The following is a 27,636-nucleotide window of genomic DNA, read 5'->3' as shown; positions in this document are numbered from 1 at the left end:
ACAATGAAAAGCCATCATCAATGGAGCTCCGACTCCACGATTCACCATGACAACAGGTAAATAAAAGACAGCGCCTCCATTTTAATCCAGTGGATGTAGAGATATTAATGCATGTGTAGCAGATGGTGCACGTTTATCTTTAAAAGGAGAGCCTGAGTCAGAGCAAGGAAAGTGTAAATAAGTTAACCATAAAGTTAATAAAAAAGTTTTATTCAGTGTTGTCCGTTTATTCATTATTTATCAGACTTACATAATTCTTAATGAAGATAAAGTGGTGGAATCTGACTGTGTATCAGGCTGTAGATATACTACATTACATTATATTAATAATATATAATAATATATTTGTTCAGATTTAATCTGAAGGGGAAAAACACAGGAGGCAGCAACTGAAAACAGGAAGATTTAAAACATATAGGCTAGGCTATAGATCAAAGACATAAAGACATGACTGTAAACTCAGAGTCTGACCCAGTAATAATATGTTTGGTGATTTGCACCTGAAAAGACGTTGAGGTTAAAATACAGTAGATTTGAAAATGTTGCACATCTGTTTGTATCTTGACTCAACAGCATTCAGTGACTTTATTTCAGATACAAATGTAGTAAATTTAAAGACACTGAAATGCTGCACCATTGGTCACTCAGAAATATTAACATATAATCCCCAATATTAGGCTATAGGAATTATGTTCCATCAGTGCGACCAATGACATCAGTGATAGAGATCATTAGTCACTGATACTACATGTCTAAAGCTTCATACCGATTTTTAAAATTTAAATAATTAGACCTACATGTTATGTGCAATAAACATTTGGGAGCTGCTCTAACAGACTGACAGTCTGATCCTTGTGCACAGTGTTAGAAAAAATAATAAATATAAAAAGGACAGGTTTGATTCTGAGCTGAGGGTGAATTCTCGCTGTGTAATATTTGAATGTAAAGACAAAAACCGATGTCCAAAGAAATGATTGATGTGCATAAATTCAGTAGCCTAATGTAAGACAGTCCTGAGTCACAAACTAATATCCAGCAGGATTTAGACTGTGACAGACGGTAAATCTCCGCTAATTAATGCGCTTCGATACAAGCTTTGACACGGACTGAATGAATGAGGAAATGAAACAGCATGCAAGAGGGAGGAGACAGAGAAAAACTCAGGGTTTATTGAAGAAAACCTGTCAGCGAGCAGGATATGTTCACAGAGTCTGTTACCATGGTGATTGACTCAGAGTTTCAGTTACCTCTCTTTCTGGAACAGATAACTCAGAGTTTCCCTCATCTCAGGGTTGACTTACTCTGAGCTTTCACATAACCCGCTTTCTGGAATACCCCCCTGGTCCAGAGGCAAGCTGGGGAATGCAGGAAAACCTGGCATATTGTTTCATGCAATTGAAATGATCTTCATGTTCGTATCTTTAATGCTGAGTAGCTGATGTAAACTATGACAGCATTACATCATACTTTAGAATACATAACTGCCTGAAGTTCTGATAAGAAACATTATCAGCCAAAAAAAAACACAACATAAAAGTGGAGGGACATACAAGCCATAGATAAAAAGAAAATAAAGGTCCAATCAAAGCCGCTGATGCCAACAAATCTCTAAAAGCTCAAGGTAACATCATCAAAGTGCTTGTTTTCAGTCCGAAACCCCTAAATTTCAATTAACTATATTTCAAAAGAGAGAAGAGCTACAAATCTGATATCTAAGTGGCTTGAACTAACAAATATTTGATGTTTTCTTCATGAACTACTTTTTAAATGATTTCTTGATTATCAAAGTCGTTGTCATCGTTTCAGCACTAAACCTGACTATTAATCAGCTCTAAAAACAATGGTTCCCACGTGTCCCATAATACAACCATATCATTACATGACAGGTATGCCCACATCTTTCACACTCCATGCTGCCAGTTTGTAACTCAGACTTTAGGAAGATCCTCCAGAAAACTTTATACAACTGTGGGATTTGTACAAATTAGTGGAATGCCCCTTTAAATAATTTATAGAGCTGAGAGAAAAATCATACATTACCAGACAGTTACATATATACATTTATTATAAACACTGTACATTACAAACATTTATCATTTTGAACCCACACAAGATACTGGTGCGATGCTCCGAGCCGTCCTGATCTATATGTAACCTAAAGCTATAACACTGATAACGGCCGGAGTCTTCAATAAAAAACATTCGTAATTTTTTTTTTTAACATTTAGTTTTTGATTTATTTAACAGACATTTTTTCTAGTAGGCGTGCATCTACATTATTGACAAACATGAGTGCCTGCAGTGTAAAAGATGCATTACTTCACAGAAATAACCTTTATTCCTTTAGAAAGCATCTCATGAGAGTGTTCATACACATGTTTAAGACAAAAAGGTTTCTAAAAAAATTTCCTAGCAGCGTTCTTTGGACTTGTATTAAGGCTGGCAACAACAGTGTTGGACAAACAATATCAGTTCCATTAAAAAAGACTCATCAGTACACCAGAGTGAACTTATGTTATCAACAGTAACACAAATACTGTACTTGTAGTGCAAAGTCATCTCTCCTCAGGTGGAGAGCTACATGGAGACGAACAGCTGGACGAGAGGTCGAAGCCAATCGGAACAAATCTCTGGAAAACAAAACAAAGATAAATATTAATATCAACTTGTGTGTCTGTTTATATATACACAGACTATATGTATGAACATGTTTATAAGTGCTATGTTAAACTAAATGTGATAACTCTTTCGGCTGTGGCACTGCACTGTGTTGTAAATTAAAGAAACAGTTCAATAATTTAAGATAAGATAATCATTCATTCATCCCACAGCGGGGACGATTTGCAATAAGCTAATGTGCTTTCTTGTTTTTCAAGGCAATGAATCCTTTTTATGGGCACTGAATTTGTAAAAACTCTGAATATCAAAAACTGATTTAGTATGCAGTTTATTACAGTATATTTGTACTAAACTAACACATCAAACTAATAGATTTCCTCATCTCTGGTTAAAGACAGCAAACAAGGAAATGTGTTGTTCCTTTAATGATGGCAACATTTTCTATTGATGGTCCTGAAATCTGGGCCTGACGTTTATAGTTCCCTCAGGATTAATTATAATAACTTTGGTTATTTGGTTATTAAATGTGTCCAATGCTTCCTATCAGCCTCAGCTGTGCTTTGTGTTTAGTACTTTGAATTTAAATTGAGTTGGTGAACATAATAAATGTCTACCTTCTAAACAGCAGCATATTAGCATGTCAGTTATTAGGCAAAAAACCCACTAATTGTATCACATGACTCATTTGTCCTTACATACACTTATTGTTTACATAAACAGATTGATGAATGATTCTAAACTAGTTATTTAAAGGGCTATTTTGCCAATTTTCAAACAGCCTTGTATCATAACAATGTGGGAAGCATGTGTAATACCCAGTTCAGACAAGATGAGTTGAAACAGGCAACTACTTGCAATGCACCATTCTGCAACGTTCTAAAAACCTGCTGGTTCACACCAATGCAACTAGATGAGACGGTGTATCATCTCTATGCAACAACTCTCTGTACTTACGCTCAGCTCAAATACAGATTTTCACTGGCTTGAGGGGTGGAGCTAAAACTACAGATTGTACTTCGCATTTCTGTATGCCCACCACCACGGACACAAAGAGTATAGACGCAGATTTAGAGAGAGACTTGCACTTAACAGAGGCTAAAAAAAAATAAATAATCAAACACTAAAATTAAGCAATGCTGATAAAACCACTATTCTGTTTCTGCGTAGCCTTTTTCTCACCTAAAATGTTTTCAGAAACATATTTTAGCTTAAGGCTTAACTGTTATTTGAGATTGTTTGTTACCAGCCAACCGCCATATTGTTTCCTGTGTCCAAACAACCAAGCTCTCATTACATCACCAACTAGTGGGGGTGTTAAGTGGTCTGGTGTGTCACAGTGTATTCTGATAGTTGTAGGTTTTCTAACTCTTGAGCAAAAGCGAATGCAACAGCCCTTTTCTCTATTGTATCTGGTCATGTAGCACCAATTTCAAAAGTGAAGCAGTGAAATACTTTTTAATGTAAAAAATGCTACACATGGTGCTGTTAATACTTCTTTTCAGGACATTCACGCTGTCAGCTGCATACTCACAGAGGACTCCTCCATGTGCAGGATAGACGCCAATGGGTTCCCACAGCGGGGCCGAGGGGGGAGAAACCCAGGAGCATCTGGGACAGACACTGAGGTGTAGGAGGCCACCTCCTCGTCCATTCGAAGCTCCTCCAGAGGAGGAAGACGCTTACGCAGCATCGCCACTGCAGGACTCAGGGAACAAGTCTTCTGAACTATGAGGTCTGTAACAGAAAAGACTGCACTTTTAAGAGATATTTACAGTCACCTTTCAGGAGTATGTTCATTGTATGTGTGACACTGAAAGATTAATCATTATGGGATGTGAGTGTTACCTCTGTGCAGACTCTGAACAGGAGGGTTGATCTGACAGGTTGGCACTGACACAGATGACACGTCTTCATGTACTGGCAGCACAGGGATGTGCTGCTCATGTCGGGCTGAGCTCTCCTGCTTCTCAAAACGAGGAGCTCTTAATAGCGCTTTGCCCGTTGAGAAAAAAATGACAGACTCTCTTTGTGGTGCTTGAAAGAACGACTGTCCTCCCACAATCCTTTGCTCCTTCTCCTTTTCATCCTCCTCCCTGTTTGTCCTGCTCATCTCTACCTTTTCTTCACAGAGGGATTTAGCCTAGAGGAGTGACAGATGACACCAAACAACACACAGTGATTTTGCAATACATTTTAAATTAATAATAAAAACTTAATTGAATATAGATCCCAGCTCTTACAGTTGCGGCTTGAGCTGGAAGCTGCTCCGCTTGTGTCTCAGGATGCTTGTCCATCACATTTGTGCTGTGCTCGTCTTCTTGATCATCGAATAGTCTCTGGACAATCGTCTGCCAACAAACAAGACAGTGATGTGTGTTAATTTCTGGTTAAAAATATATGCACTGATGGTAATATGTTCTGGTTCAAAGCTACTGCATCAAGTTCATTTTACTGTAGTTATTACATATTAAAAAGTCTCTTTTAATGCGACAATGATGTAGCATCATCGCTGCCAACTTTTAAAATTTGTCCGCTCTGCAAATACTGATTTTGATGATGCTTAAATTTGTTAACATTTTCAGATCCCCATTTACAATGGGTTGTTTTCACATCTATTTGCACAAAGCTGTTATTCAGTATCTTAGGGTGCTTTCACACCTGCCCTGTTATGTTCGGTTCAATCGAAGCTGGTTTGCCCCCTAAGTGCAGTTCATTTGGGCATGTATGAACACAGCAATCACCCTCGGGTGCGTACCAAAACAACCGGACAGAGAGCTACTTGAGGAGGTGGTCTCGGTCAACAAATGAACCCTGGTGTGGTTCGTTTGTGGTGAGAACGTTTTTCAACCTCGATCCGAACCAACTGCAGTCACATTACACAGGTCGGTGCTTCACAAAAAGGTAGCAACCAGGTGCCAGACTGTAAGTAGCATGCATCCAAGAGACACAGCATTGAAAAACACAAATACAGCTGGGCAAAGCGCCAGAGAGAGTAAATCTGACGTTGGCTTTTACTGGCGAGCATGTTTGCTGCAGTAACAGACAATCCTGCATATTACACCTTTAACTTCGACTGGCTGTACTAAAAAGGCACAGAAATCGCAATTTCAGCTATTGAGACCTACAGAAAGATTTATATCCTGTCCTTCCATTAGACAAACAGTGCAGTGGCGCATAAGTATCCATAGGGACTTGGTTTGGGAACCAGTGGGTTGCCGGCTAAAGTCCCTGTATGGACCAAGTATGAAGCGTGGACTGATAGCTGGAGAGGTGCCAGTTCGCCTCCCGGGCACTGCCGAGGACTCCCTTGAGCAAGGCACTGAACCCCCAACTGCTCCGGGCGCCTGTCCACGACAGCGCCCCTCTCTCTGACATCTCTCCATTTAATGCATGTTTAGGTTCTGTTTGTGCATGTGTGTGTATTTCAGGCCTGTGCGTATATGAGAACAGAGTGAAAAAAATTGAATTTCCCCTCGGGGATTAATGATGTACATCTTCTTTTAAAATTCGGCACAGGGGATAACATTAAAAAGGTCCAGTGTGTAGGACTTAGTGCCATCTTGCAGTGAGGTTGCAAAACTGAAACATCTCATGTCACATCGCAAAAACTTTGCGTGGTTCCAACTTCTCAGATATGAGGATTTAATACTTTTCCTTTTAATTATTTTGATTTATTAACCTGATTTATTTTTTTTGCATTGCATACGTAATTAACATTTTCAACCAGGGGCCAGTGATCTGAATGTGAGAGTACTTAACAATCACCACACCCACCGATCTGGGCTATATTCACTTTCATCAAGCCCTTTGCATATTGTACTGCTGCACATACATGAACTAAAAAAGAAGGTGTGCATGGAGACGCCCACACTGTGCACTTAATATTTAAATTTTAACTAAGGGTTCAATGCATGCTTTTGCACAGCCGTAGAACCGGGCATGACTGTTTGTTTACATAGCGTTATCTTTAAATTTCTGAAATGTTGCATCCATTGAAAATCAGAAAGTGATCATGCCTTTGTTGTAGCTGCCTTGAATTAATAAAGAACAATTTTTTACTCTGGCTTTGACTGTGCGTGAAATCTTATCTGCACATAAAGCTGATGTGTAAAAGCTCTCTAGACACATTGTAAAATTGACATGATTTCCTGCTCTCACCTCCTGGTGCGGATGAAGGTTGGTTTTGCAGCTCCGCAGCCCGGGAGTGCCGACGTACGGTGACTTTTGTGTCGACAGATGCCATTTCTGAAAACAGCAGCGTGGTGAGATAAGGGAGTGACTGTGAGAGACACCATGTTCCAAACGGAGCGTAAACATATGATAGATCAGTACTGACCATGGCAGACATGGGCTGATGCCTGGTGTTGCGGACCCTCTGAGGAGTCCATTTCTTCTGCGGAGTCTCTTTGAGTGCCACTGCTGAGGATAAAACAGCAGCGTCACGTCAGGGTAAAGAGACAAGGAGATAAGGATGCATTAGGTCTCATAAGATAAAAAGAACAATGATTCTGCATCTTACCTATTGCTCCTCCGTTCGCCTCTGCATGATTCTTCTTCACTGGCACTCTCTGAGCCTGACAAACAAAGCAACACAGTACATGAAAATGTGTTTCAAAAGCAATGTAATAGGATGAAAATAAAAACAGCTGAACTGAAAAATTTAATGTAAACACACTGTGTAGATGGAAGTGCCTCTGCCTGAAGGACAGACAGAGTTTCCGGGTGTGGCACCCACAGGCCCTCCAACCTTCACTCCCTCGTTCTGCAAGATACTTTCCAGTGCAGCGGGGTCCGGGGAGAACGGCATCGACTTCACTGATCCTGTAAGAACAGCACGGATTCAACTGGCATGCAAAGGCCGAATCATTTACATTGCATTGTCTGTTATTTAACTTTGTACTAGGGATGTCCTTAACGGCTAATTTCCTTGACATTTAAACAAAGGCTTAAACTTAGACTCTCTGACTAGTCTAAAAGTAGGAAAACATCTGTAAAACAGTCAAAATTATAACCTCCAAGGCTAAAAATTTCCGAAAACAAAAATTATATATCATAAAAGCTTTTTGAACTCATTGATCACATTTTTCAATAACCAAATTGTATTGTGCACGCTGTGTGGCATTTTGTGTATTATCCCAGAAAACATGGCAACAACTCACTAAATAAAATGAACAAATAACATCGAAAGCAATATTCTTCAGGAAAATAGATCTTTAAGAAACATACCTGATCACCACTACAACATTTTCATTGGGTGAATGCAGTCGTATAAAATAATAATTTTGATATTAAGTTTGACTGACTAATATTTCTGCTGCCAACTAGCGGGGGTAGCAACTTTTCATAGACTAGTTGTGCACATCCCTACTTTGTACTTAACAAAGTAATACTGAGTACTGTTCAGTTTTACAACTACTACAATTTCTTTTCATTTCTTATCAACACAAGACATCACTTTGGATTCTCTAAAGTTGCAACTGCATTAAGTTGCCCTATAGATAGTGTTTAAACAAAAAAAAAAAACAATACATGAATTAACTTAAAGCAATGGTTCTGCAATTGTCAAACATGCTCATTCGCTTTCTTACTGAGAGTTAGATGAGAAGGCAGACACCACTCTCATGTTTATACAGTAAATATGAAGTGGAAACCAGCTGCCAGTTAGCTTTGCTTAGCACCAAGGCTGGACACAGAGGGGAATAGCCAGCCTGACTCATTGCAACAGAAACAAAACCTGCCCACTAGCACCTATAAAGCTCATTTGTTAACACATTAGATTTTGTCTGTGTCATTTGTACAAAAACTTATGTACAAAAACATGGTGCTGTGTGACAAGAGGTTATGTCCTGCACTTTTTCTTAGCTGGGTTATGGATGTACAAAGAGAGTTGGATTCGGCAGCAACACTCAGCCCTGCTGCTAATTGTTCCAGTGGGCACTCACAGTACTGCAACTAAAAAAAACCCTGTGGCTCAAAAACTATTTTCCCCATGGACCTCCATTTTAAAACAGACGACTGTAAAACTGCTGATAGGACATCTTGAACTGCAACCAGAGTCACTTAGTATTCTTTTTTATAAAGGTATACTATGCATGATTTTCCTGGGGGGGAAAAAAACAAATGTATCGACTCATAAAAAAGTGATCTCTTTCAATAATGACTTATGATCCACTAGTAGTGTGTGTGGCAGTGTTTTTTTTCTGCAGAGACTCTGTCCTCTGCCTGCATTTTCTTATTTTGCTGTGTTTGGGATGATTCTGGTCACAGTGTGCAGGTGAGATTGGGACTTAATAAATAGGTAGCTACCAGGTACCAGACTGTAAGCAGCTGGTATCAAAAAGGAAGCTACAAAAATCACAAACACAGAGACAAAACAATGCAGATATGGCGAGACTAAGACCCAAGCAACTGGGGTTGGCTTTCACTTTCACTTGTGATACTGTTTACAAATATTAACTGACAATTCCAACATAGTACAGGCCTACCTTCACAAATTTTAAACCACAGAGGTTTTGTATTTGCAAAACTTTCCAAGTAATGTTTATCCTGATGTAGAAGTGTGTGGGTGAGACCAGTGGGAGAAACACTAATGTGCATGGCAGTATGGCCCTGACAGTTACTTTTGGGCAGGGCCAGGCTAGCTGTGTCCGCCTCTAACTGCCATCTGACTAATTGCAAAAAAGTGAATAAGAGTATTACCCAAAATGTCTAACAAATGTGTGAAAAAATAGTTTGCAGCTCTACAAATACATAAATGTACCAAGACATAACTTCACAGTTCTGTGACTGGTTGAAAAACAACTTTTATATCTGCTGTGATCACAATCTGTACTTTCAGGTAACACGTTATGTTTCTAATCTTGTGCTTACCCATTATGGGTCTCGCTTTCTGTCGACTCTTCATGACAGACACTCGCTGGGGCTGCAAACAAGGGAATCACCAGCAAATGATTATTTAACACATTCAAAAGATTTCTGACAGTAAAATAATTTAACACTGAAATCACTATTTAGACAAAGATAAGCACTGAAAACGTCAATAACGACCTGTCAATGTAAAGGCAGGGACTAAAAGATATCATACAAGGAGGCAGTAAACAACAACTACAAAACAAACTTACCAGATAGTTATAGGGTTTGGAGTGTGGAGTTCCAGATCCCAGACCTGTGGTGCTTACTCCTTCGTTTCGGAGAATACTCAGCAAAGCCGTGTGATCAGATTGAAAGTTCTCTCCTTTTTCTGAAATACATAAGAAACTCTGTTGATTGCTATTTACATGAAAAGTAAACAATGTAGTCTACAAAGCCACAACAACAAAAATGGGGCAGGCAATGACTAATACTCTGATGATTCTAGCTATCTAATTAATAAGCTACAAGCTTAGCTAAGCTACTGCTTCTTGTGCATTTTGGATCAACCTTGTCTCCTGAATATTATATTTGTACCTTACTAAACTGCTTTTTTACGTTGTTGAGGCATTATAATCACTATAATCACTGCCTGGATTATATTCAGAGAAACACTACATTTTGGTACCGTGTGACAGGTGTACAAAGTGCAGGACTTTGACACACAGGCAGGGGAATCGAGAACCAGTTCCAAATTGTCGGATCCACCAGAATAATATGCCTCTGAACTTATCAATTAATATCAATGATGCTGGTATGTTTTTCTGAAAGTTACACATTGCAAAACAATGACATTAAACTCATTATTCTACGCTACTGGAAACTTAAAACAAGATGGAGTCATGGCGGAGAGGAAGAAATGGTCCAGAGCGTGGCTCTATTTCAGAGACAGATAGCAACAGTGCTCCGGCTTGTAACGTTTGTAAAATGAAATTTTTAGTGCCACTGCTTCCCAATTGAGCAGCATGTCCACTACCAAGGATAATATCCTGTCATAATATTATTGGGGTCATGCAGACAAGCTTACTAGATTTTCCTTTGACCAAGAAAACCTAAATAAAGACAAATGCTGAACAAATATACTCTCATTTCACCTACACTGTATTTGGACTCAGAGTTAATAAAATTATGTTGAAAACTTGTGTGGGCCTACTTTCTTCTACACATGAAATGGATCTGAAATCAATAAGGGGAACAATAAAGAATTGGACTAATATGCAAAATAACAGCATCAAAAAATATCAATAAAGTCTTATCAGTTTCCATCCCTATTGACACCAGAACCCCAGGTTCACGTTCAGATGCAAACATAGGACACAACTATATTCTGTCATATTGTGCACAACACAAATGGAAGTGTACTGTTCAAAAGCATCAAAAGCAACACATTTAACTTACCAGCTGAACTGCCCTGCATGGTCAGCTGCATGTTCTGACTACCTTGGGATGTCTTGGCTGGATCTTTGAGACTGAGCAGGCTCATGTTATCTAAACAGGTGTCTGCATTAACAGCAGGCTGTGCAGAAGTAGCAGCATTGGACTGATGCATTGCAATATTAGAAACGGAGAATAAAGGATTGGACAAAGTGGCTGAAGTCTTAAATGTGTTGGAGGGCTGGGATGTATTTTCTGACACCTTTCCACTTGACTTCCCTGTGCCTTTAGTTGAGTCCACATTGCAGTTTAACCTAGCTGCAGGTTTTGTATTCAAGTTTTGGGTTTTTAGACGAGCATTGCATAAATTCTTATCAGGCTGTGCAGCACGAGTGCCAGTCCTTGATTGTGAAACAGTGACAGGTTGTTGATTTTCAGTGGCTATTCTTGAGCTCTTGGGTTGAGACAGGTTGAAAGGTACAGGCCTGGTGACTGGCTTTTTCTTCTTAAGTTTCCCCTGTAGGAAAATGATAAAGTATTAAAAACATGAGATTCATCTTATTAAACAGAAAACATTTAAATCTTAAGGATGGGAAGGAGGCACTTACAGCCAGAGGTTTCTCCTCCCACCTACAGTGAGACTGACTGAAGTCGGATGGAGTCTGGAGATGAAGGCTCTTTGCAAGCACTGGAAGCCTACTCATACCTGGTCGCACAGGTACCTTCCTACCCATTTCTGAATTTCCTGGATCCTGGTTCTCAATATTTTGGTTGGAAAGGGGAGGCGCAGAGAGGAGTTTGGAAGGCTTTGGGTGCGGTGGCATTTTGTTATGTTCATTCTTCGTTCTGTATGGACAAAACCAGTCAATTAAAAAAATGAATAAATGCAATTAGAGTTGAAAGTTGTTTGAAATTGTTTTCAACTATTACCAAAAGAGTTTCTGTACCAATACCAAGACAATTGTTTCCTGCTTTACATTAAGAAATGTAAGCATCTTTCTCTTGTTTTGGATTTAACAAAAATGATGAAGTTCTCAAATGTTATGTTGTAATACAACAGCAATACAAGAACTGTCAAAAAAACAAACAAACAAAAAAAAACAATAAGTGAACAAGATTACAAATGTAACAGGACATTTGATGCAAGCTTTTGGTACTTTCAGGCTGCTTTTATATCCAGCCCTGAAGATATGTGAGAAAATGTCTCGAGTGCTTCATAAGCTGTCTTACCTCACGAGGTCACTGTGGATTTTGTTCTGACTTTGCTGACGAAGAACTGGAGAAGAGTTCATAATAACAGCAAGGCGTGAAGAGTAACTAGAGGAGCAACAAATGGCAAACACAAATGAGCAACCAAGCATGAAACACAATAAAGGCTCTTAGCAAACTGTGCATAAAGGTAGAGGAAATACAAAAATCATGCACCAGCAGAAACATAAACGTCAGACTAAAATTACTTCCAAAGTTTTAACAATTGACAGTTTTAACAATCTCCAAAGGTAACTAAGTAGCAACAAAAACAAGCAGGTGAAGTAAGCTGGAGCTCCATGCATCAGTAGCACAGTAAAACATGCATCAGGCACTAAATAAATGCATTTATCTGCCTGAACAACAGAGCACATACTTGACAGATGCCAAACCTGCGTACGGTGCAAACCAACGTGTTAACTAGGCAACATTAAGGAGAGTAGATTAGCTTTAACCCGAGCAGATGGCCTAACGTTAGCTGTTAAATAGGTCTTTTCTCTTTAGCACACGCTACATTCGCACGTAGAGCCGTTTACTAGATACGTTACATACTTTAAAAATAGAAAAGGACCCCTGTTACTTCTGTCTGCGCCTCCAGAAAAGCAGTTCTGATCGATTAATTGTAAATGTTTAGGTTATCCAGGCGTTTTGTGCAGATTTAAAGAGCTCTTGTTGAGTCCTTTCTCACCGCAGTGGGCTGTCAACTTCCTGGACTCGCAGCAGTTTGTAAAAAGCGCGCTCCGCCATTGGCCGCAATAGGAAGCTGTCACAACCAATCACTGCGCGAACTTCAGTCATGACGACAACGTCGACCAATGAGAAACGGATCTTCGTAAACAGCTCCATGGTAACGACGCGAAAGTTGTTTTACCACGTGACTTCCGTTTACCGCGGCCTCCAAGCAGAATAAAGTAGATCTTTGTCGTCCACCACAATGGAAAATGTCAGTAGTTATCCAAAACATTACAAAACAACTGCACACAAAGCAGTCAATGATACAAAGAAGCTGTTTAATAGCTGTTTAATTAACATTACCTCTCTGTTATTTTATTAAAAGCAGTCCCTATTCCAAATAGGTGGGGGCACTGTGTAGAATGGTCATAAAAAAAGCAGCATGTTTACCAACTGTGTTACATCACCTTTTCTTTTAACAACACTCAACACAGGACTTTTTTGAGTTCTGAAATTGAAATTCTTTTTCATTCTTGCTCTTTTCATTCTTGCTCGATATACAGCTTCAGTTGCTCTTCAGTTGCTCAACAGTCTCCATCTTCATATGTTACACTTCATAGTGAGCCACACACTTGCAATGTGAGACTTGACTGGACTGCAGGCAGAATGTGGCTTGGCATTGGGTTGCTGAAATAAGCAGGGACATCCCAGGAAGAGACGTTGTCTGGATGGCAGCATATGGTGCTTCAAAACCTGTATGTACTTTTCAGCATTCATGGTCCCATCACAGACATGCAAGTTACCCATAATGCCAAGGGCAGTGACACAACTCCATACCTTCACTGAAGCTGGCTTTTGAGCTTTGTGCAGGTAACAGTTTCCAAAAACAAATTAAACAAATTAATTAATTACTTGTCAGACAATGGCACACTATTTCACCTTGGGTCAGTCTATCTCAGATGAGCTCAGTCCCAGCGAAGTCTGCAACGTTTCTGGATGTTGTTGATATATGGCTTTGTTGCTGCATCTATCAGTTTAGACTCTGCCATGCAAAGCCAAAGTGTGTTTACCAACAATGGTTTTCCTAAGTGTTGCCAAGCCCCTATAGGAATATACTTTATACAATTATGTTGGCAGTGTCATCTGAGGGGTCAAAGGACATGCTCCCTCAATATTGGTAGTTAGTTTTGCCCCTTATATGCAGAGATTTCTCCAGGTTCTCTGAATCTTTTGATGACATAATGGACTGTAGATGGTGAAATCCCCCCCTTTTTTGCAATTATGTGTTGAGGAATGTTGTTCTTAAACTGTTGAACTATTCGCCTACATACCTGACACACATCATGACGTGGTAAACCCATAGGGTAAACCTCGTGCTATGGCTATTTCCTGTGTTTTCATGTGAACAGCAGTCTTGACTGGATGTTCCTTTCATACCCATGCGTGACACCATCACCTGTTACCAGTTAACCTGTTGATCTGTCTAATGTTACAAACAGATGTTTTTAAACATTTTTATAACTTTCCCCAGACTTGTTGCCCCTGTCCAAACTTTTTTTGAAACTAGTTGCAGGCATCTACTTCAGTATTAGTGTGTATTCAAAAAAACAATAAAGTTTATCAGTTTGAATATTAAAATATCTTGTCTTTGTTCTGTCCTCAACTGAACATAGGCCAAACTAAATCATTACTTGAATCGCTCTCGGCAAAATGTAAAATGTGGCTGTTGATTCAGACATCTGGAACTAGGCTAACATTGGCTAGCAGGTACTTTTGCGGTCTGTTTATTGTTAAAACGATAAAAGAATCATATAAACAACATATTTATCTGTTAGGCCTAGCTAATTAAAATAGCCGTTAGCTAACGTTATGAGAGAGGTACATGCTCGAGCTAAAGCTAGCTAAAGGCTAACTTCATTGTAAGCTAACTGTCGTGACAGTTAGCTCGTTAGCAACCGACTCGGTAGCAATAAAATAACTTCATAATAAAAAATTTTGTCACCTCTGAATCACACAAACGCCACTTCTCGACTTATTTATATTTAGCGGTAACGTTACTTGTAATTTCTCGACAATTACCAGCCTTTGATGAGAGCAGAGGAGGGCAGTAACATTAAGTTTAACTTAGCTAACGTTTAGCTAAGTCACGGTATTTGAGTGCAGTTTGGAGGTATTAATACTTTACTGCTTAAGTATTTAATTTTTATGCTATTGCTTTTGCTATTATTATGCTTCTCTGTATTTATTGGACTACTTTAGTTACTCGTTACTTTGAAGAATAATATTTTACTGATAAAACACGATGCACTCATTACACAATATAACAACACTTTGTTACAATGGCACCCAACAAAATCTCCAATTCGACCATACAACATACAACATTATGATTCTGATTAAATCTTAATGCATTCTTCATAATAATTTAATGGTATAAAAATAAGACATACTACAATAGCATAAAACTATAATGTTATAACAGCAGTTTAAAGGGCAATAAAGGATTTTTACTTGTATTAAAGTGTTTTTATATTGTGGCATTGCTACTTTAAAGAATCTGAATACTTATTTGACCACTGGAAGGCAGGATGTGATCATGTAGCAAACAATCAGACTCTCCCTCTCCGTCAGTGACTGTGTTTGTCCTGCAGGTGTCGCTGCCTACAGCCTGGTAAAGCCCCATGCCCGCCTGAGAGCAGTAACACAGTGTGGGTGTCTGCCTGTCACCCAGGGGCCCTGTGTCAACAGCAGAGGAAGAAGAAGAGACGTAGAGGAGGAAACCAGAAAGTTACTCTGCAGCAGACATGGACCTGCGGTCTGAGCTGCTCAAGTCCATCTGGTATGGCTTCACAGCCCTGGATCTGGAGAAGAGTGGTAAGGTGTCCAAGTCTCAGCTAAAGGTGAGTGAGGGGTCCTCTGCCTGATAAATGAGACTTTATTTCATCTGACAATTCACTCACTGTTTTACTCTGCTGCCTCATTTCCTACCTCAATTCATATTCCATCACGTGGGCTCGCTCTGAGGTGGATGAGGTGAAAATATTTGAAGTGCTCAGCAAACTAAATGTCACAAATGCATCTGTTATTTGGCCTTTGTTACATTTGATTCCGTGCTTCAGGAAATAAGGTTGTACGCAATCTGTTATTACTTATCATCCTCAATATTTCCTGTGTTTTTAAACCACATGCTGCCCAACAAGGAACAAATTTGTTCCTTATATTTCGAGTAAAATGCTTTCAGTGCTGAAAGAGGGCACAATATGCACCTCTGTCTGGCAAGAGCACGAGAGTAACAGTTTGCTCTCAGTCTGTATATGAATGGGAGCCCTCATCTCCAAGCTGTGCTTACACTGGGCCTCCATGTACCAGCTTGTAGTGCAAAGGGTCCTCTGGCACTGGACCTGACCACAGAACAGCAAGTTGAATAGACATGAGCCCGTGTACGTCAAAAGAACATTGTTACAGTGAGAGCAGGGACAAAGTGGAAACATGTTGGTGATTGTTGTCTCTCGCTACAGGGCGTCAATGAAGCCACTGTACTTTTGTTGATCTCATTGTTATGTCACTTCTTGGTCTTGCTGTGGATCAGACTCCATTTCCAGCCACCTCCACGTTTCTACGATGGGCTGCCTGCCGCTGCTGGCTCACAGCGAGGCAGCCTCATGACTAGGCTTATCCCCCTCATGCATGCAGCCTGTGCACAGGCACCATGTTCTCTAGACGCTCTCAGAGGCAAGCAGTTTGCATGGCGTGGCCTCAAAACTGACAGATGTTGTACTGCACAGGAGACTTGAGACAGGATGTGGTTACAGCTCAACACACAGAGACTGGTTTTCTGATAACATGCAACAGATATCTCAAGACATTGTGAAGACACTCTCATTTGAACACATAATTGCAGTAAAAGAAGTAGCAGAAAAACACTCATTAAGTAGTTCATAACTTACTAATCTTATGACTTTTGAGCATGTCCCATTGGTACTTAACTGTCATCTTGTAATTTTTTTTTACCTTTTACCTCTTTTAATTTGTTATATTATTTAACTTATGTCATTTTATTTGCATTTTTAATCTTATGACTCTCCATATTTGTCAGTCTCCCATATTATTTGTCTTTGTAGTTCGCCAGTCCCCTGTATAGCACTTTGAGCTGCACTACATGTATGAAGCTGCTTCACAAAATGAATTTGATTTGGTTCTTTTTAAAACAGATTTTTAAAAAAAAAAAAAAAACTTCTTTTTGCAGTTCAAATATTTTGTCTTAAAATGTCTGCCATGCAGTATGTCTTTAAACAACCTTGCCTCTTAGACACTTTTTTTTTCCACACTGGCGTATGTGCTAACAGAAATATTTTTAGAAACACAATGCAGCACAAATTCAAAATTTCAGTTCCCTAAAGATTCCTTTTATTTTTTTTTGCCCTTTACTACTTACTGGAATGATACCATAAAGGTTTTAAAGCCTGCAAACACAGTAATTAAGTTTTGACTGTGATTTAACATCAGCATTCATGCCGGTAAAGTCTATTTGATGTATCTCATTAACTCTGCATCTCTTTTCTGAAGTGTGCTTAAATACTTCTGTCCTGTTTATTGTGATATTCCAGGTGCTGTCCCACAACCTGTGCACAGTCTTATGTATCCCACATGACCCAGTAGCTTTGGAGGAGCATTTCAGGGACGATGATGACGGTCCAGTTTCCAGTCAGGGTTATATGCCTTATCTCACCAAATACATCCTGGATAAGGTGATAGAAACACAACTCTATGCTCTTTTTGTTTTGTCAGATTATAATGCTGTGTAGTCAAGGATGCTGATTCGTTTTTTATAATCTCTGCATTTTGTTGTTGTAGGTTATTGAAGGTTCTTTTATTAAGGAAAACGTAGATGAACTCTGTTGGACGCTTACAGCAAAGAAAAACTACCAGACGGACAAAACTAGCAGCACCGTTCTGCCTGAGAAAGATGCTTTTCGGCTTTGGTGCCTTTTTAATTTTCTCTCTGAAGACAAGTACCCTTTGGTTATGGTCCCTGACGAGGTAGGTTAAAGTACAGTACAGATTTAAAGGAATTTCTTCACAAGCACTCTATCTATCTATCTTCTATCACAAATCTTAAAAAATATGCTTTTTCCTGGAAGTTCAGGGATTTCTTGTTAGTCAGGGACATGACAGGACTGCGAAAAGCATTTAAACAAACAAACATGGACATCTTGAAATCGTAGTGGCTGCGTGTAATGATAGTGACACTTGTGTCTAAATTTAGCCACATGGATATTTCAAGTTATTGTGCTCTGTTGTTGAGAACAATTCAGAGACTGTAGTCAGTAATCTGTGACCTAAAAGTGATGTTGGATCTTTTTTTCTTACAACCACTAAGTACACCCCGGCCGAAATCTTCATTTCTTGCCATCATGGAACGCGGTGCTCTTTTCATGCAACAGTGTGGGCTTGTTTCTCACTTGCAAACCCTCGTTTTGGTTTCCTGTTGTGTGTTTTTCACAGCTGCTGCCAAGAGAAAGCCCTAAATTTCAAGGGCAGAGTAGTTTCTATCGTGCTGAGTTTAAGAAAACATTATACAGTTTTATTTTAGTGCGTGCTTCACACACCAACTACTGTGCAAAGAAATCTGTGGTGTAAAGAGTACTACAGCGTCGTAAATAATGTCACTGAAATCTGTTTCATTAACAATCAACATAAATAAAAGTAGGACATGAGAAAGGACATTGTTGGGTGCAAGTTTTGGTGTTTCATGTTGAAAGTTGGAAACTGCAAAATACAGTGTTCAAATAAAGTAGTGCCAGACTGCTCTGATCTAATTTACTGCAGCAACGATGGATAGCTCAAATGAAGCACGTTAATTTTCACTCTCAAGACCTTTGGTTTCTTTTCTTTTTCAGGTGGAGTACCTCCTCAAGAAAGTATGCATGGCTATGAGTATTGAGTTCAACTGTGTTGAATTAGAGGACTTCTTCTCCCAAGACTTGGTGCAGCAGAGTGGCATTACTGTCTGGGTTTTTCTGGAGATGATGAACTCGGGAAAGATAACCAGAGGAATTGACAAAAGCGTAGTCAGCATGGCTATAGAGGAAGTTTACAGGGAGATAGTTGGTGATGTCCTCAAAGAGGTAGGAGAGCCATCTGTCACTAGAAGTCTGTGTTTGGGTTCCTGACATGCTCTGCATTGTGTTGGTGACAGTGTATGTGTTTGTGTTTGTCGGTTGGGGTACATGCAGGGTTATCTTTGGAAGAAAGGCCAGCTGAGGAGAAACTGGAAAGAACGCTGGTTCACCTTAAGGCCGAGCAATTTGTCCTACTACACCGGGGAGGACCGCAAGGATTGCCAGGGAAACATTGTTCTGGATGGGAACTGCTGTGTGGAGGTAAACAGCTGGAGTCGTCTTTCAAAGCTAAACACTGTTAACACTGCAAAGAACCGTGGCTCTTAATAACAGTGTATTCTTTGTTCAGTTATCTGGAAAAGAAATACACACTTCCTATTTGCTTTTTTTTTTGTACATGTGAGTCAAAATGTAATTCTTTTAGGCCGCAGTTTCTGACCTGGGGGGTGGGAGCCCCCCAGGATGTTGCAAGATGAGGGTGAAAGAGGTCACAAACTGGTTAACACATTTTTTATGACTTCGTCTTTTTTGGAAAATTACTGGAGAACATTACCCCTTCAGGACTCCAAAAAAGTATTCAAATAAAACACTTGTTAAATTTTTAACTATCTGTAAACATGTGCGACCCGTTACGAAGAATGGCAAGGGACTCTGTGCAAACTATTGGGGTGGGGAGGAGGGCAGAACATTATGTCTCTCTTTGTTTAAAGAGGAAAAAAAAGCAAGGCGCACCTCTGTGTTATCATAATTGGGACCCTTATATCTCAAATTAATCTAACAGTATTGAATAGAAAAATTTTGGCATTAATAAGAAAACATGTCTAAAGAATTTAAGGTGATTTACCCGAATTTAAATCTTAATATCATTTTACCCCACCAAAATTAGCATGTATATGCATTTATTTAATGTGGGTAAACCGACTAAAAATAGAGAGTAGACTCCTTTAACACTGGCAGTAGACATTTATGCATTACAGTTGTTTTTTGTGTGTCATGCCCCCATCATGAACGTGTTGGTAAACAGGGTTAGTAAACAGTAGAGAGCAGCATGGAGGTCAGTGAAAATGTTACAGTGGTTACTTGTCACCTGTCACCTGTTCAGTCTCTCTTTAAACTCAGTGCAGACTAATTTGGCATGATGTTTAAGTGCTGCTTGGATGGAGACGGACGAAATTTGTGGCTAAGATGACAGAGAGTCATAAAAGTTACCAACAGTCATCCTGGAAAGGTGCGTGTCCACCCGGGTGACATGTTTCCATCACTGCAAATCGGAGCTAGAGCCGGTAAATACCTGTGATGGGAATGTATGCTGATTGTGACCCTTCCCACTTAAAACAAAAGACAGATGGGTTATAGAGTGCTCCACTGATTTTGTATTAATATTGTCACACTCACAAAGGACATTTGAATGAAAAAGTTCAAAATCAATGCAGCAGAAAGAAACAGAGATAACCCGCTGCTTACATAACCCACAGTGCAGTTTGACAGCCAACAGTTTGGTCAGAGATTTGTGTGTGTTAGCTAGTAGTGGCTAGTGTTGCCTTGTGCAGAGATGAGGAGCGGGCTGCAGAGGTCTAGTAACCTCACTTCTTACACTCAAACAGTTTATCAGATATCAGGCAGCTCCCTCTGGAGCCACAAAAGCTTTACAGAGCTCCCCAGGACCTGTCCCCCTTTAACATGTTAACATTTTTTGATGCAGTTTACTTAAAATAGACACAACTTACTGTTGTTCCGCTTTCTGTTAAGATGCAGATTAAAGTGAAGGTGGGAGCTGCTGAAGAAAAGTGACAAATGACGTGTCACTAATAACTTAAGGCTCTCCCCCTCCCTCCAAAAAAATGCAGACTCCCCTCCCTTCAGCAAGGAGAAAATTACAAACCCTCCCGCTTTTCTAAACCTCCCTGTCCCCAGTCATTTTCATGCAGACCCCAAGTAGACATAGCTTCATATTTAGGTGTCACTATCCGAAAAAGGTTGGGAACTATCAAGGTTATAAAAAGCACAATATGTGGAAACTGAATGTTGCTATATTTCAAGATTTCCTCACTAATCTCAGAGTTCAGATGAGCTGAACCAAAGCTTAGTCTGCCAGCCTCGCTCTCACAAATGACCCGCTCTGAATGTGAGCCTGCAGTGGAGGAGCTGGAGTCAAGGGATTGTTACCTGGGCTGCTCCGGATACACAGTCAATTATTAGCTCATCAATGCCACACAGTACCTCACAGAGGAATGACAAACACAAATGTGGTCAATTTCTGTTATTTTGTTTCCAGCAAGAGCACTGCACACTACACCATGTGTTACTTACTAAGAAAACAATCAATCATTCTAAAACCATGCTTTATTATAGGAAGTAGACGAACAAATATTGTTTGGTCGTTCAAAATGGATCAAAAACGCCCTTTTCCCTGTGAGTTCACCATTTTTTTTCTCCTCACCACTGTTTATTTAAGAAATGGTCACAACAAATGGAAAACATAATGAGATATTTATTTATTAAAATGAATGTTTTCCTTGTTAAACAGGTGCTACCAGATCGGGATGGGAAGAGGTGCATGTTTTGTCTGAAAACTCTCTCCAAGACTTATGAGATGAGTGCCTCAGACACCAAACAAAGACAGGAGTGGACTACAGGTCAGAGGAGCCTCACATTTACTGATTTTAATCACTGATGAGTTATGGATCGATCTTAAAAGCTACATCTTCATATCAATAAATCATATCTTCTCCACAGCGATTCAAACAGCTATCAGGCTGCACGTGGAGGGGAAAACGTCCCTCCACAAAGATTTGAAGCTGAAGCGACGGGAACAGCGTGAGCAGCGGGAGAAGAGACGGCAGGCCAAGGAGGAGGAGCTGCAAAGGCTGTGCGCCCTGCAGGAGGAACGGGAGCGTAAGCTGGCCGAGCTGGAGCACCTGAAAGAGGTGCAAAAGCAGGCTCAGGCCCTCATGGAGCAGGACGAGCAGAGGAGGCGCCAGCAGCATGAACAGCTCCAGCGGGCTCTGGAGATTCAGCTGCAAGAGGCTGAGGAGGTGAAGGAAGCATTTAGGGGAAAAAAAAGAGTTTGAGGCAGGAGGATGTGTGTTTCATGTGTTTGCTTCTTGCTGTGTGTCTCAAGGCTCGGGTCAGTATGCAGGCAGAGATGGCTCTGAAAGAGGAGGAGGCCGAGAGGCAGAGGAAGAGGATCCAGGAGCTGGAGGAGATGCAGAAGCGTTTGGAGGAGGCGCTGCAGCAGGAGATCAAAGCCAGGCTGGATGAGGAGGCCTTCCGCTATGCTCAAGCAGGGTAGAGTGTTATATGCAGCCACTTATCTCTGCTAATGTGTGATTAGTGACATGTATACGCTCTTACAGCACAATAAGAAGTCATTTGTTTGGGTTAAGAGCCTGTTAACAATAATGTATTAGCTGTAAGAAGGGAGGAGCTCTCGTGCAGACAGCAGATACCAAACTCAGCTGTTGAAAGGAGTTCATGTTGCATTATGTTCCTGAGGAAGTTGAGCTACCAGCAGAGGAAGTTGTTAAATGCCGCCATCAGTCAGATCTATTGTGTTGCTGTTTCTGTGCTCTCTCAACCTTTTCAAGTGCTAGTTTCTGATAAAATGATCACATCAATCTACAACCAGCCTACATCAGCCACTGTGCACCTTTGCTCCTTATAATGCCTGAAACATTAAATAAATATTTCAAACAGCATGGGAGGCAATCACACATTGTTTATTAAAATGTTATTGTTTGTGCTTTGTGTTGTGTTCAGGTTACTGGCTGAGGAGGAGGAGAAAATGAAGGCCCTAATGAGCCTGCAGGAGGAACAGGAGGAGTACATCCTGAAGACGCAGAGGGAGAAGCAGGAGCTGAAACAGGAAATGGAGGCCAAGTCCCGGGCCCTGGATGAGGCGCAGAGGCAGCTGGAGGAGGTCCGCGCCAACCGGCACAGGGTTGACCAGGATGTTGTGGTAAGAACCGAACAGTCAAATAAGAAAGTGAAGTCCAAGTTATAGATGTCTTATCTCTCAGAGGAAATGTTGCTTGATGGAGATCTGGTGTGACATCTGAATAAACCACTGAGCCAATAGCATCAGCTGCTGCTTGGGCTCAAGTTTTATGTTGCACGCATACAAGGGTATACACGATTGGGGTTTCTCTGCCAGAAAATTTTGAGCATCTAACACTCGATTTCCTGTATTGTGGTTAATTTCTATGCTCCAATTTCTGCCTCTTTTCTGCATTAATTTATGGTGTAAATGTCTTGATAAAAGTCCTCTGCTACTTTCATGTTTTTATTGCATGGGACAAAACCATATGTTCTAAATATTGAGAGAGACGTGTCCTCTACGTGTTCCCTTCCAACCCCCACCTGACATCCAAACATTTGCATACCTTTTTAGTTGAATTTACAGCCTATCCTGCTGTTAGTAATTCAATAAATTATAGTTATAAATCCATATTAACCGTTATTTAACCAGGCCAAAGCTCACTGAGATATAAACTCTCATCTACAAGGAGACAAAATGACAGCATCTACATGCAGTTACAGACAGCATGGAGCATGACACAGGCATTAATGAAACAGCCTCGTATGGTCTGTCTTCAAAACAGTTCAATGATTTCAAAGTCCAACTAGAACCACAGTTTTAAACAAGTTTCAAACAACAAAGTCTGACTGGTTCTCTTATGTCTCCTATTTACCGAGGCTTGCTCTGTCATTTGAAGACTTTATGTGACTCATTTTATAAATTTTGTACTTCGTTTGTGCCTCTATATTGTATTTGTCAATATTTTTTTCTGTAATTTGACAGAAATTTGTTATCTCAATGTGAAAAGGTACTTAATACTGATATTTAGATTATTTATAATTTGTGGTAATGTTAACAGTAGTTTATATCTTTATTGCTTGTAGATGTCGGGTGTTTTAATGAGCTGCTCTTTTTCTCTGACAGGCTGCCCAAAGGAAACTTCGCCAAGCAAGCACCAATGTCAAACATTGGAACGTCCAGATGAACAGACTAATGCGACCAATCGGACCAGGCGGTATGTGTCCAGACTGCACTAGCACAGGGATACTTTGCCTTGCTCGCGGGCCACTTTTGCAAAATAACAGGAGGCCAGTTAATGAACAAACATTAATTAATATAAAAACAATTCACTTGGACCTCTGTCAGGATCCTCCCTGACACTTTTTATCATTAAGCAAGCTGTATTGTGATGCTTTTTGATGCACTCTTGAACCTTATACCCCCCAAAATTACAAGTGTGAATCCACTTGTTTTCATAGTGAAACAGAAAATGGTTGCCGGGCCACCCCGCACCCAATCTGCCCGCAGGCTGTAAGTTGAGTATCCCTGGTGTAGCATTTAAAATGCTTGCTTTTCCAACTCTCTCACCATCAGAGTAGACTTTGACATTAGGGGTTTTGACACGTGACAGTAGGGAAAGCACAGGTGTGAATGATAAAATTAATAATGGCTGACTTCTGTTTAGCTGCTTCAGGTTCATGGTCCTTGTATTGTAGATACTGGCTCACTGTCACACTGTCATGGCTGACTGAGACACTCAAAAATACCAGAGCTATCGTTTATATTGTTAATAACAACTGTGCTTTTCCTACTATTACCCGGTTTCCATCCAAATCGATTTTACGGAAAAGTGGCAAAAGAAAACGTGAATTAATGCTTTTTTCCATCCACTACCATTATGTGAATATTAGAAGTTGAGTGCGATTCACCTGACAGGGGCTATTATACTGTTTCAGAAGAGTCCCACGTGGTGACATAATTAAAGGAGTTCAAGTGAAATCTCAAAAACAATGTGGAGTACATGATGTGAATATGACATTTCTGTTTGTTTCATGTATTAATTAGACAAACATCACTGTCTTCACTCCACACAGATCTGATCTTTTCAGTGTTTCCCTCCAGCTGTTTTTATGTGCAAGTGTTTTTCCCAGAGTGTCGCACAGTTTACTAAATGCCAGCGCTATGGTTGCTTTGACATTTAACGTTGCTTTGGATGAAGACTTATGTGAAACCATTTTCTTAGATCAAAGTATGTGAACAAATAGATGGTGATTATATCTCATAGCTTGCTCTATAAATATACTTCCTTAAATTTCTTTTTCTTTTTCAAAACCAGCAAATTCCTTCTCTATTTCAGAATCCAAGCCACTGTGTCTGTTTTCACTTGCCTGCTGTAAACATTCACTTCATTATCTGAAGTGTTTTGTCTGTACTGTTTTTTTTAGAGAAGCGACCATCGCTGGGAAGCTCCTACTCCAGCTTCCAGATCCCGACACAGAGAGATCCCGGGCTGCGTCTAAGAAGGAGATCAGGATCAGAGGACCAGGACGAGGAGAGCAAAGAAAATGTTGACAACAGAGCTGCGAGTGATCTAGAGAAACGTCACTCCCATGCCTCTAACGGAGACATGGACATCCCCTAAAAAGATGAATCAGAGAGGCTGCGTGGGCAACCTTGTGTCAGTCTGTGAGGTTTTCTGACAGGAAGGGCAAGAGAGAAAACAGTGGAACATCTACAGAACTAAACTGAATTTACTACCAACGGTACTACCATTTCTATTAACTGTTGTATTTACTGACCTCATTTCACAGACAGAAAAACATTTTAATGAGAAGACGCATTCGCAGAATCAACTAATGCTTTGACTGCAGCCTGTGGGAGGCCTGTCCTGGACATATACGATACCTCAGTGCAAAGAAAATGAGCTGAACGCAACATCCTCAAAGTACAAAGTGAATTGTGATGTGCAAAGGCTAATACTTACATACCATACAAGGAAGCTCATATATTTAGCTCTGTAATATAGGCATATAACAATGTTGTAACAATTTTTACATATGTATTTTTGGCTGGAGAGTAGTTTGACTTTCTTGTGGGTAAGTCTTTAGTTTACGTCACTCTAAGTCTAGTCAGTCTAAGAGTGTTGCTCCTTACAAACAGGAAAGAGAGAGAAAGAGAGAAAGAAACTCCCGTTGTCGTTCCTGTTTCTGTCAGTTAACATTATTGTAAATAAAAGAGTGGACTGATGCCTTTAAAACTCTGCCTGTATCTTTATTGTGTTAAATTATGTGCAACATACAATTCAAATAAATTGTGATCTTCACTGTCAGTAAAATCTCATTCGTTGAGTTGGTGAAATAATAACAGTTAAATACACTTTAAAATAGGTGACGTTTTGATTGCAAAGACCACACAGTGGAAACAACTAGAGCTCACTCCGCTGAATTTGCAAAGCGCACATCCGCTTGAGTTTGAATTTGAGTCCACGTCATTTGTTCAGCTGAAATGTGTCATCGCTGACTAATTTGACGGCTGTCGCTCATAAAATCATCATATGAGCAAACAGAGACATCCACTGACACACCAGCAAACTACACATTGGGTGGATTCATTTTTATGATCTAGTCTTATATAGTCTTATAGTTTTACCATCAGTATTAACAGAGTTTTTCTTTTTTCACTCTGCTTTACAGTAATTCATACTGTAAGTCACAGGAACAATTACAGACCACAAATTAAAAATGAAAACTTTTATAGTCAAGTGACAGTTATAATTATTTTCTATATATTTTCCATATACATTAATGGTTTTAACCACCAAAGCATTTGATATTAGTTTTAGTTTTGAGTTATATCTGGTAACATAATTACAAAACATAGCAAAAGGGTGCACACTTCAACACCTCAAACTCTCAGTAGGTTTTAACTTTATTGTCTCTTGAGGAAAATACATGTTTGAAATAGCAGTGCTTGAATGCTAAAAAACAAAAGGAAGTAAATTTAAATGTGTATACCATGGTCGGATAAACCTGCTTGTAGGGCTGAGACCAGAAATGAGCTGCTGGATGGCCTCCCTTTTATTCTTATGCTGGACGCCGGGGTGCTGTGCTATGATTGAACACCAAGTAATAAAAGTCCGAAAAACTACAGTTTGGCACAGAGTTTCTCTTCATCACATGGCCAACAGGTCAAGTAAGAATGCAGTTTGTCCCCAGATCTCAGCAATTTCTTTGGTTTACTACAACGTTGCCAGTTAAGTGATCGAACTAAAAGCTGGAGCAGTAAAAATAAAACCCAAGTTGGAATAAATCAGTTGTCCTTTAAGTTGCACATCACTTTGACCCCACTGATACTTTAGTATTATCAACTGTCAAGCAAAGTTTCAATTAAACACACTTTTATTATGCTGCACAGTGAATCAGAGGCTCTTGAGGGGCCTAAGGTGTTTGTGTCACTTTCTTGCTTTGCCTGTTTGACAGTGCTGTTAAGTAAATTTACTCAAGTACTGTACTTAAGTTAGTGGTGTAGGGAAGTTACCACTGACCACTGCACCCAGTGCACACTATGTGTTTTAGATAGCTACTGACTATTAACATTTATAGCAAATGGAACCATTTTTAAATTACGAACATTTTGTTATCATTGCACTGTGAACGCAGGAACTTAGTCAAGGTGGAAATCTAAATCAGTTGCAAGGGCCCCCTCTTTCTGTGGGCTACTCCACCTCTAAGGCCCCATCGCAACCACACTGCCTGCACTGTCTATATTTACACCTCTGAATGAAGCACAATTTTGAAGTACTTGTACTTTTTTTGAGTATTTCTACTTCACTACATTTCAAAGGCAAATACTGTACTTTTTACTCCACTACACTTGATACCTTTAGTTACATTG

General features: G+C 39.9%; 2 protein-coding genes across 3 annotated transcripts; one reads left to right on the top strand and one right to left on the bottom strand.

The window, feature by feature from the left end:
• Positions 1–1,941: 1,941 nt before the first annotated feature.
• LOC125891585 (trophinin associated protein) lies at positions 1,942–12,996 on the bottom strand. Its single transcript, XM_049580963.1, has 14 exons — positions 12,839–12,996; positions 12,133–12,219; positions 11,511–11,748; positions 10,927–11,419; positions 9,741–9,859; positions 9,490–9,541; positions 7,295–7,440; positions 7,139–7,193; positions 6,956–7,038; positions 6,778–6,864; positions 4,860–4,967; positions 4,465–4,759; positions 4,151–4,353; positions 1,942–2,630 (listed from the first exon to the last, which is right to left on the bottom strand). Exons 1-14 carry the CDS (start codon positions 12,994–12,996, stop codon positions 2,556–2,558), a joined length of 2,199 nt encoding a protein of 732 aa, XP_049436920.1. The 3' UTR covers positions 1,942–2,555.
• Positions 12,997–14,476: 1,480 nt separating this feature from the next.
• LOC125891584 (differentially expressed in FDCP 6 homolog) lies at positions 14,477–25,999 on the top strand. 2 transcript variants are annotated; one of them, XM_049580961.1, is made up of 13 exons: positions 14,477–14,589; positions 15,474–15,722; positions 17,430–17,570; positions 17,677–17,862; positions 18,723–18,950; positions 19,059–19,205; positions 21,297–21,356; positions 21,472–21,580; positions 21,681–21,979; positions 22,066–22,232; positions 22,704–22,902; positions 23,887–23,977; positions 25,188–25,999. In XM_049580961.1, exons 2-13 carry the CDS (start codon positions 15,627–15,629, stop codon positions 25,382–25,384), a joined length of 1,920 nt encoding a protein of 639 aa, XP_049436918.1. In that variant the 5' UTR covers positions 14,477–14,589; positions 15,474–15,626; the 3' UTR covers positions 25,385–25,999. The 2 variants fall into 2 exon arrangements, with proteins under 2 accessions (XP_049436918.1, XP_049436919.1); XM_049580962.1 differs by lacking the exon at positions 21,297–21,356 and having other exon boundaries at positions 14,479–14,589.
• The last annotated feature ends 1,637 nt before the right edge of the window (positions 26,000–27,636 follow it).

This window comes from Epinephelus fuscoguttatus, linkage group LG7 (genome assembly GCF_011397635.1).
Source record: "Epinephelus fuscoguttatus linkage group LG7, E.fuscoguttatus.final_Chr_v1".
In the NCBI taxonomy this organism is placed as follows: Eukaryota; Metazoa; Chordata; class Actinopteri; order Perciformes; family Serranidae; genus Epinephelus; species Epinephelus fuscoguttatus.
The sequence above is the reverse complement of the archived record's forward strand: the minus strand, read 5'-3'. Positions and strand labels throughout refer to the sequence as shown.

Coding starts and splice junctions, on each gene's coding strand:
- LOC125891585 (XM_049580963.1), bottom strand. CDS start 12,996: ATGGAGCTGTTTACGAAGATCCGTTTCTCATTGGTCGACGTTGTCGTC. Junction 9,860..10,926: donor CATGCAGGGCAGTTCAGCTG/GTAAGTTAAATG, acceptor TATGTATTTCAG/AAAAAGGAGAGAACTTTCAA. Junction 9,542..9,740: donor CCAAACCCTATAACTATCTG/GTAAGTTTGTTT, acceptor CCTTGTTTGCAG/CCCCAGCGAGTGTCTGTCAT.
- LOC125891584 (XM_049580961.1), top strand. CDS start 15,627: ATGGACCTGCGGTCTGAGCTGCTCAAGTCCATCTGGTATGGCTTCACA. Junction 21,980..22,065: donor AGCTGCAAGAGGCTGAGGAG/GTGAAGGAAGCA, acceptor GTGTGTCTCAAG/GCTCGGGTCAGTATGCAGGC. Junction 22,903..23,886: donor GGGTTGACCAGGATGTTGTG/GTAAGAACCGAA, acceptor TTTCTCTGACAG/GCTGCCCAAAGGAAACTTCG.